The sequence below is a fragment of the Parus major genome, chromosome 13 (genome assembly GCF_001522545.3).
Source record: "Parus major isolate Abel chromosome 13, Parus_major1.1, whole genome shotgun sequence".
NCBI lineage: Eukaryota > Metazoa > Chordata > Aves > Passeriformes > Paridae > Parus > Parus major.
In genome coordinates, this window is record NC_031782.1 from 15,410,782 (window position 1) to 15,421,119 (window position 10,338).

The 10,338-nt window shown below is 56.2% G+C and overlaps 1 protein-coding gene across 1 annotated transcript in view; it reads right to left on the reverse strand.

Moving 5' to 3' along the window:
• Positions 1-4,189, reverse strand: part of LOC107210561 (amyloid-beta A4 precursor protein-binding family B member 3-like) — a 6,132-nt gene extending 1,943 nt beyond the window's left edge. The window contains exons 1-12 of the mRNA XM_033517778.1: positions 4,087-4,189; positions 2,948-3,138; positions 2,547-2,623; positions 2,250-2,307; positions 1,928-2,068; positions 1,447-1,574; positions 1,324-1,329; positions 1,128-1,242; positions 960-1,047; positions 723-806; positions 167-591; positions 3-65 (exon numbers count right to left, since the gene is read on the reverse strand). Coding sequence (XP_033373669.1) covers positions 3-65; positions 167-591; positions 723-806; positions 960-1,047; positions 1,128-1,242; positions 1,324-1,329; positions 1,447-1,574; positions 1,928-2,068; positions 2,250-2,307; positions 2,547-2,623; positions 2,948-3,138; positions 4,087-4,135 — 1,425 coding nt within the window. The 5' untranslated portion in view covers positions 4,136-4,189. The remainder of the gene's footprint in view (positions 1-2; positions 66-166; positions 592-722; positions 807-959; positions 1,048-1,127; positions 1,243-1,323; positions 1,330-1,446; positions 1,575-1,927; positions 2,069-2,249; positions 2,308-2,546; positions 2,624-2,947; positions 3,139-4,086) is intronic.
• Between the last annotated feature and the right edge of the window lie 6,149 nt (positions 4,190-10,338).

The following is a 10,338-nucleotide window of genomic DNA, read 5'->3' on the forward strand; positions in this document are numbered from 1 at the left end:
CGGCCAGCCCCGCTCTTCGCCTTCGCCCCCGGTGCGGCGGCCACGAGGCACTTCTGGTACTGCACCTGCGGGGACACGAGAGGCAGCGCGGGGGGCACTCGGCACCGGCCTCATCCCGTCCTCCCCAGGGCTGGGCGTCCCCAGCCGCGGTGCCGCCGGTACTCACCATGCAGGCGGCCTGCACTGCCTCCGAGATGGTGCCGGCGTCGGGCTCGCACCAGAAGGCCGCGCACTGGAAGCGTCGCCCCGTGTCCACGATGAGCGCGAAGGTGTGCGCGTCCCGGCCCACCCCCAGGAAGGTCACGTACCGCACCTGGCACTCCCAGATGTGCGCCGCCTCCTCGGGCTCCTGCGGGGACCCCGCGGGCCCATCCACCCCTGGCCGCCGTCCGAGCAGCCCTGCCGCCCGCCGGGTCCCCTCTGCCGGGGGCAGCGCCGTGCCCGCTCCGGCCACAGCCCCCTGTCCCCTCCCCACCTGCGCCGGGTGCACCCTCATGGCCGTGTCGGACACGTAAATCACGGAGGGCGTCCAGTTCTCCCGTCCAGGGCGCCTCGTCAGCTTCTCGATGGCCTCATTCAACACATCCATCCCTAGGCAGAGGGACACCCCATCCCATCGGCCCCGGATGCGGGCGTGGTGCGGGCAGGGGCTGCCCAGTCGCTCCACTGCACTGGGGGGCTTCCTGGGCGTCCTCCAGCAGCGGGGGAGCAGCGGCGCTTACCCATGGCCCTGGGCACGGGCAGGCTGCCGATGTACAGCGCCTCGTAGGTCTGCATCGACTGCCTCACCGCTTCTAGGATATCCACTGCCAGGACGGGAGAGGTGGGGCTACCCCTCTGTCCCCCGCTGTGTCGCCCCATCCCCAAGGACCCCGGGGAAAGAGCTGGACAAGCCAGAGGGCTCTGGCTCAAAGGCGGACTGTGGGCAGGGGAAGCAGCCGGCAGTGCTGAGGCAGTACCTTGCAGTGGCAGGTCCTCGGCGGAGATGGGCTCCAGCGTGGCAGCACGGGGCAGCCTGCTGCTCGCTACAGCTCGCTCGGCCACAATCTGCAAGAGACGGGGGTCCCGGAGCCTCCCCTCACCCCTGAGATCCCCAGGTCATGCTCACACCCGCCGGAGCATCCCACCTTGGAGCACATCTCATGCAGAGCCTTGGCGATACCCTTGGCAGGCACATTGCAGTGGAAGACGTGACACTTGAGGACGCAGGTGTCCTTGTCACTGGCCACAAAGGCGAAGTCTCTGCAAGGCCACGAGCAAACCAGTGAGACCCTGACAGAGGCAGCCCCCTGCCTGTACTGCCCCCAGCCCTGTGGCCCTTACCTGTCCCTGCAGCCGTGGTGGCAGTCGGGAGGGAGGAGAGGGGACAGGTCACTGCTGGGGTGCCTCCCCCGAAATGGGCAGAGCCACCCCCCTGGCCGCTATCTCTACTGCCGCCCATGGCACCTGCCATTGTTGCAGCCAACACCCCAGACACGGATGTTGAGGATGGGCTGGCGGTGGATGAGGCTGCGGTCGAGGGGGTCCACCAGGCTCATGGTATCCTTCTTCAGAATCATCACTAGGTCCTGGCCCTGCAAGAGGGGCAGTAGTTCCCTCAGCCTGGCAGACAGCCTGGCCATCCCCAGCATCCAGTCCCTGTGTAGGAAAACCCCTTCCCCACCAACCTATTCTGCCCCAACTGTGGGGTCAGCCCTGTTCCTCTGCCCTTCCCAGTTACCATTCCCATGTGGGGGGACCCACTCAGGGTACCCTGGCACCATTCCCAAGGCACATCCCTGTCAGACCCACCTCCTCTACACCTGGGACCATTGGATGATGTCCTGTGTAGAGAGTTTACCACCTGCTCCTCTCCAGCACGGTCCAGCCTCAGCAACAGTGGCTCTGGAGTGGGACCCTGTCTGGCAGCACCATCCCAGGCTCTTACCTCACCCTGGTTCTCCGCAGAGCCCTGGCCCTTGCTGTTGGAGAGCTGCTGGATGCAGTTGTTGACGGCGATGCTGCTCTTGCCAGGTGCCAGGTCCTCCTCGGGGATCTCCACCCAGCCCAGAGAGCGCACAGCAAAGCACTGAGCAGAGACACGAGGGGCTTCAGTGCCACCAGCACAGCCACGTCCGTCCCACACCCCTCACAGTCACAGAGTGGTCACCCCTGCTCTGGCTCCCATCCATGTCCCTGCCAGCTGCCACCCTCCTCCTCTTCTGCCAGCACAGCCCACGATGCGGCAGTGAAGCTGGCGGGTGCGGTACCTTGGAGCCGGGCTCTGCACTGTGCTGGAAGTCATCTCCATGCCAGGACAGCGAGTGCCTGCAGAGGGATGGGGCAGTGAGGGGAAGCTCCCTCTGCGTGCTCCTGGGGCACGCAGGGAAGCATCAGGATGCCCTGGCACTGCAGACCCCCAAGGCACCAGCTGCAAAGCATCCCATGGGGGTGCCCAGCATGGGGGGGCTGCTCTGGAGGGGGAGCACCAGGGCCCAGCACCCAGCGCTGGACAAGGAACAATGGTACCCCACAAACAAGTTACCAAAGCACAAGGAGAGCCCTACCTCCGGGACAGCGAAGCCATGGGGCTGGGAATGGGCCGGTCCTTTGCCGAGTGCTTCGCTGCAGGGCCCTGGCATTCCTGGGAGAGAAGAGGAAAGGGGTGACAGCTGCAAGAGGCAGTCAGGAGTCACCAGGTAGGAGCCCTCCCTCCCAGAACATCAACAAACTTGTGAGCATCTTGGGTAGTTGAGTCCAACCAGGATGAGCCCCAGGATGGGGCCTGCTGGAGCCTTTCAAAGGGCTTAGCCCCAGACACAAATGGGCCGAGCAGGACTTCAGGGTCACACAGACAGGGTGCTCCAAGGGGAGGCTGGACCAGTCATGCCCCGAGGGCCCTCCAGCAGGAAGGATTCTGACAGGGGAATCCAACACCAGACATCACACCCCTGCCCACATTCCCTACCCTTCCCTGGAGTGTTTCCTCTCCATCAGCCTCCGTGTGCCCTCCTGGGCCAGTGGTGCGTGCAGGGTGCTGCCACTGTGTCGTGCCTGTTGGCACATGCCAGTAATAGGTACCCAAAGAGTCACAGATTTTCCTCCAGCTTGGGGGGAGGTCAGGGTCTGTTTCCAGGCTCTGGTCACTCCAGAGGTTGTCTGTGCAGGGAGAGAGTGTGTGAGATACAGGGTGGGGAGGAAGATCCCTCAGTTGCCCTGAGGAATTAACAGATTTGCCCAGCAGTGAAAGGGTCCTGCGGTGGCATCTGGGTGCATGGCTGGGCGCATGGGCCGGGAGAGGAGCCTGGCAAGGGAACGTGGCACCATGCCAGCCAGACTGCAGCGGCAGCAGACCCCAGTGCAGGGAACTGTCTCGCTGGCCCCCGGGGGGACAGCGGAACCCCGGCAGGGCACAGAGGGCAGGAGCAGCCTGGGCCTGCCAGGCAAGGAACACTGCGGGGCACCCAGGCTCAGGCTTGGCCCGAGGCTGCCAGCCCGGTGTTCCCCTGTCCTCGGCCGGGAAAGGGGCCGGGACAGACGCCGGGGTCCGGGGAGCGGATTGTGCCCCGGGGGCTGCAGCCGGAGGGTGCGGTAGCGGTGGCCCCCGCACCCCCAGCCCTACGAGGGCACCGACTCGAGCCCGTGGCGCAGCACGGCCGGAGCGAGCCCGGGCCGCGGGGGCGGCGCGCTCCGACCGGCCGGGGCTGTGGGGCCGGGCGGGGTTCCCGGGGGATGGGGGTCCCGGGGGTGGGAGGGTGGGGGTGCTCCGGGGATGGGGAGAAGTGAATATGAACGTGTCCCTGGAACGGGTGGGCTCTCGGCGACCTTGGGGCGGGGAGCGGGGGGGCCTGGCCGGGCCGGGAGCCGCGGGTCCCGATCAGCACCGCGGACAGCGCCGGGCGCGGCCGCCGCTCCCACCCTCGGGGCCCGGCTCCGCAACTCGGCATCCGCCCCGCAACCCGGCCCCGGCCCCGCAACCCGGTACCGACCCCACAACCCGGTACCGATCCCGCAACCCGGTACCGGCCCCGCAACTCATCCCCGGCCCCGCAACCCGCCCCTGACCCCGCAGGTTGTGCCCGTGCCCGCCCTGCCCGCCGCGCTGACCGTCGCAGTTGACCAGGACGATGGCCAGCATGTAGTCCTTGCCCAGCATGGCCCCGCCGCCCGCTCGGCGCGGCGCCCCCGCCGCCGCCTGCCCAGGCCCGGACCCGCGGCGGCTGCGGCGGGAGGGGCGGGACCGGGGCGGGCCGGGGGCGGGGGCTGGAGAGAGCCGGGGGGGCACGGGGGATCGCCGGGACAGAGCTGGGGAAGGGGCGGGGGTGTCCAGGACCCGGGGCAGAAGATGGGATTCTGGGGAGGGAAGGGGCTTTTGGGGTGGAAAGGTTTCTGAGTGCGATAGACAGCAGAGCCAAGCCTGATTCTTCTTTGCTCCCTTCCCCTCCATCCACTCTTAGGGTTCCTCCATTCCCTCCCCTGTCCCCACAGATCACCATCATTCGTCTCCACTCACGCTTCATGCCCAGGTTTGCCCATTCCCTTCTGCCTGTGTCCATTCTCCATGGACCTGAAGGCACCCAAATGTCCATGCTGGTTACCTTCCCTTCTCACCAGGGGCCAAGAGCTTTGTATCTGCAGTTTGAGACTTTTTTCCATTCTATCCTGGCTATTGCTCACTACACAGGGACAGAAGCTCTGGAGACATTTGTTGTACACCTGAATACTCCATGGAGCTTTTTGAGTACTGCTCAGGAAGTCCTTCCAAGCTACGGGTGCCCAATGAAGTATTCCAAGATGGTTCACAATAGGTGACTTGTCCAGACCGTCCATCTTCACCTTTTCTTCTTCAGAGCAGTTTTTGGATGTGCAGAATTAATTTTCCATGCTTGGTCCCTCTCTTTCAGTGAGGCATTGCCTCTGCTTGGCCTCTTTCATGCATTCCATGGGATAACATGCCTCTGATTTTGTGAGAGACCCTCCTCTCCTTTATGCATTTTAATCTTGCTCACCTGGCCTGAGAACAGCACCAGCTCCATAAACCAACGTTGCAGTTGTTCACAATAATTTCTGTCTCCTGGTGGCGGCTGCTTTTTTTAGATACAGGCTTTTTCTTCTGCATCTGTCCAGAGATCATCAGATTTCTAACACTTGATTCAAGCACTGTGTCCTTGGGACATTATTTGCCTAATCCAACCCCACACAGCAGAGCAGAGGAGACTCTTGGCTCCCTGTGTTCTGATGTGTCTGAGAGGGGTCACAGGTCTCACCTCAACTTCTGCTTTCCCCAGACTTCCACCTTTCCCAGTTCCCAGGAGTGAGCTGCCCCTACCAGAAAGAAGCTTATCACAGTGACTGGCAGTGCTCTGGTATCTTCTGCTGCACATCTTTCCTTGTCCTTATCTAAACACACATTTCACTTTGAAAAACAACACTCAGCTGATCACACAGGAGGCAACAACCCCAACACAAACTGTCCCCACTGCTCTTCTGCCTCATCCAAGCCCACCAAGGTGAAGGCAACTCTCTCCTGGCAATGTCACAAAGCTTAAGGGTGACAATAGCCCTGGTGATATGAGACTTTCAGCAAGGGAGGAGAATTTAGGGATGGTGCAGAGCAGAACTATGGATTGTATGAAACAGCATAAGGGATGTTTCATGGGAAGGGGAAAGGGAGGGACTAGGGGAGGAACAAGCATATGAAGACAGAAAGGAGAGAAAATCTTCTGGTGGTGTGTAGGCAGTGGTAGATATGCTTGCCTGCCTCAGCAGCATGTTTCAGCACTGCAGGCTGTCCTAGACCCTCATTAAATCATATTCTGTGCGGTGGTGCTCCCTGTTCAGAGCTGCCTGGCTGAGAGTGGGGAAGATTTTGGTGGTTCACAAGAGGAAAAGGATAAGGAAAGTGTAAGGATAAGGATAAGGAAAGCCTATACATGTTATACTTTTCAGTGAAATGTATGAGACATCTTGTAATTCTACAACTCATCATTTTGTGGTGTTGGCCCTGAAGAGTGAGAGATCTGGGTTTGGTTTGGTTTGTGCCTGAAGTACGATGGCAGGAGTCATTTTTGGTGCTGGGTTAGAAACAAAACTCTCTTTTTCTGATCTGAATAATGAAATCCTGGAGAAGGGGAATAAGTTTTCTCTTTGTAAAGATTGAATTTTATCTTCCTAGAACAAACATCACTAGATCTCCTCACAATATAAGGGGGATCTCTCAGCCCCTCTGACACTTCCCTCAAAAAGAGGAAAAAGCACTCACATGGCTTCCTTGGAGCAGTCTGGGTTCTCAGATCTGTCCATTGCAGATCAAAAGACTCCTAAAGAGGCTCATTATATGTCATAAAAACACTCCATAGGTGAAATCAGATTCAGTTCACAGCAGGTCCAGCTCAGTTTTACCTAAAATAACAAAATAGATAACTTTACTTCTAACCAGATCTTTTGAATATGACATATTTTCAGGGGATAAACATACCAGGTTTCTCTCTCCATTGCTCCTAAGATAAAAGACAGAATCTCCTTCAAAGAAAATATCCATTTTCCATCAGATGATTTTTCTGGTGCATGTCTTCATTCACTCTGGAGAAGGAGGTTCTGATGTAACATCAATAATTTTCAGGTTATGAAAACCATTCATAAAAGAAATCAAGTGAAATATTAGGTAGCAATCCTACTTCCCCACTACCTTCCTCCCAGCTATTGGAAAACCAAGATCATGCTATGCAGCTCAGATTCAGTTATCTGTAGTTATCAAATTTCCCTTTCCCAACACCCCACCAGGCTGAAAAAAACCACAGTTTAAGCTGTTTCTCTGCTTCTACCATCACTTATTTCCACCTCAGTTGTGCAAGTCAAGCAGAGATGAAAGGAAGAGGCCACAAGATCAAGGTCCAAATCAACCCCCTAAATCTATGGAATCAAGACTTTGAAAATCAGAAAAAAACCCAGAGTATCACATTTGAAACTGTAACTCCAATAAGATTTTTTTGTCCCTGTTTCACTGCCTGGTTCCTGTAAACAGCACTGATTTGCAGAGCTGCTGTGAGCTATTGGCACTACAGATTTAATTGGTACGTGCAGTTCCATCCCATATCCCACAGAGCTCTCTGGAGCACTGTCTCTTCTGTAAGTTTTTTTAAGAAATGCTGTTAATATCCTCTGATCATTTCACACCTCTCTTGTAATACAGAGTGCAGAAGTATCCACAGTTTCAATTTCTCAAGCTGCTTCACACACACCCAGATAACACATTTAAATTTTGCTGTCACCCACTACTAATTCATCTCAGTGAGCCCGGGGGTGGAGATTGAGGATGAGGAAATCAATTCCCTGCCAGTTTGACGCACACACACTCTGGAACACAAACAATTAATATGAGGAACCAGTACTTCTCAAAGGAACTTCAAATCAGCAGTTAAAATGTTGAGTGTTAGTAAGAGTAAATGCTGCTCTTAGCTTCATCTAATTTCTTGGAGACAGTTCTGATTCTTCCTAGAACCAGCACCTCAGGCTACCGAACAGCTTTAGCTCCCTCATTAATGGAGGAATTAGTCAGAACTTTGCAACTCTCTAACCACTGGATCATCAGCACTAATTGGCTGCTTTCCTTTGCTAATTCACAGGATTCCTTCCAGTGATGTGAAATTATATCAAGAGGTTCTAAGCACATTTTTGCTGCTTTAAACTAAAATCTAAATTACTTCCATTGTAGCAGTACTGCTCTCTTTTTAATTAGTTCCAGCACCTAATAATTATGAGTAAAGGCTTGAGGTACCTGCTAAAAAGCATCACATGGAAACACATAAACCTTAAGCTATATGAATGTATGGGGAGAAATATTGCATCAGTATCAAACCTCAGAAATACAGTTTGTCTTCATTTAAACCAGATAAGAATTAGTGCCTGGTGTTATTACTTAATTTTTAATAAGGGCAGTATTTAATTTTAATTTTCTATGTTGAAGACTATGAAATACACATATTCAGCAGTTTGTGAAGAGGAAGACCCACTGGCCTTATTGTGAAGGCAAAACACAGATTATCAACTACACTTTCTCATGTTTAAGTATTTGCAAACAGTTAATCAGCCCACTGAGGCAATGTCTTAAATCACTGTACGGTTTCATACTTTGTGTTGCACTAGGTTTGTTTTTTCTCCTTTGGTTACAACAACAACAACAAAAAATCTGGGTTTGTTTTCATTTTAATGATGACAGTAAGTGCTTCATTGACTAAAAAGGTTCAATTCATATTTACTATCTGTGCTCCCAGTTTTAACCCTGATGGAAGCTTTTATTTCAACAGCCTAAGGCTGACATGCACAACCTTTAGAAAAGTGTAACTGCAAACAGATATGAATATCTAAAAATGTAATTACACATTCTAAATGAAAAAGATCAGCAAAGACAGTTTTCAATGCTCTTTTGCCCTTCTCACCATGCAATCATTAAGGCTAAGAAATACCTGCAAAATCATCGAGTCCAACCTGTCATCACCTTGTCAACCAGACTGGAGCACTGAGTGCTGGGTCCAGTTGTTTTGTGCACAATTCCAGAGACAGTGATTTCACCCCTGCCCTGGGCAGCCTGTTCCAGCGTTTATCCACCCTTTCAATGTAAAAATTCTTCCTGATGTCCAACCTGAACCTCCACTGGTGCAGCTTGAGGCCATTTCATCTTATCCAGTCCCTTGTTCCTTGGGTCTGATCTTCACCCTCCTCTCAGGGAGTTGAAGACAGCAAGAAGGTCCCCCTGAGGCTCCTTTTCTCCAATTTAACCCCTCCCTCAGCTCCTCGGAGGACTGACACTCCAGACCTTTCCCCAGCTCCATTCCTTTCTCCAGACATGCAATAGCCCCTCAAAGTCTTTCTTGCTGTGAGGGGCTCAGAAATGGATGCAGCACTCGAGGTGTGGTCTCACCCAGGACAGAGAGGAAGTCTGGTCCTGCTGGTCACACTCTTGCAGGTACAGGCCAGGTGCCCTTGGCCTCCTGACCCTCTGGAGCACACTCTGCCTCATGTTCACCCGCTGTGAACCTCAACTCCCCGGGCCTTTTCCACCAGGACAGCGTTCCAGCCCCTCTGCCCGAGCCTGTGCCGCTCCCGTGCACTGCCTTGCCTTTCAACCACTCCCTTACTCTGACTTGTGTACCTTGTCCCTGCACTGATTATTGCCCTCACATTCATAGTGCCTTCACTTGCCTTACAAAGATCTCACTTGCCTTGTCCCCCATTCTTTGCCCTTCCCTACCCCGTCCTTGCCTTCTCCTCTCATCCCTTGAGTACCTTCCCTTGCCTTGCTGTACCAATCCCCCCCTTGCCAGCCTGTTCCTTGTTTTTCCGACCCCTTCCTGGCCTTGCCTGGAGGTACCCGGACCCCACGGGAAAGGCTCCCGGGCTCGCCCTTCGGGTCTCGCCGCCTCTTCCCGAGCCCCTCCAGTTCCCCCGGCCGCTCCCCACACACTCCAAGCCCCGCCCATCCGGACCGAGGCAGCGCCCGGCCCCGCCAATCCTGGCCCGCCTTTCTCCGCACCATCCAATCACAGGTGGCCTTTCAATCCGGCCGCCTTCCCGCCGAGCTCTGCCCGCTCAGCCGCGGCCCGGCCCCTCAGCTCGGCCCCGCCCCCTGCTGTTCGCCTGAGGCGGCGCTCCGGGAGACGGCGGAGCCGCGGCCTTGCAGCCCGTGGCAGGAGGTTCTGAGGCCCGGGAAGGGCCGGTGGGGGGTCCCCGTTCAGGTCCCGGCCGGGAGTTCTCCCCGGGGAAGGAAGGGACGGCGGGGAGCGGACGTGATCCGCCCCCAGGAGCGGTGGCGGCGGGAGCAGGGCCTGAGGGGAGCGCGGAGCTCCGAAAGATGAGCGGGGCGAGACCAGGCGGGCCGGGATTGGCTGGGCCGGGCACACCCTCGGGCTCTGATTGGCGGAGCCGGGCCGCGCGGTGCTGGCACGAGGTTATAAATAGGGTGCACAGGTGAGCGCTGTGCCAGTGCGGCCGGTGCAGGCGGGAGCCGCAGCGCCACGCCCAAGGGCCCCTTAGAACCCTTCGCTGAGCTCCCACCGGCGCATAGGGCAAGGGAGAGGGGGGGCAAAGGAGCCCTTGTCTTAATTTTCCTTCCCTTGCCTTGTTCTAGCCTCTATGCTCTACCTTTTCCTAGCCTTTTCTTACCTTGTTTTCCCTGCCACTCCTCTCTCGTCTTGTCCTTTTATGCACAGGAACGATGTATTGTTTCTTTATTCATGCCTAATCCTTCTTTAGGGAGCCACAGGTTTAAGAATTGATACAGTTTGGGGATATCAGGCAAAATGTGTGCCTCAGCAGCAAAAGGGTCTGGTGGGTACCCTGAGTCACCCACAGGAGACTGGG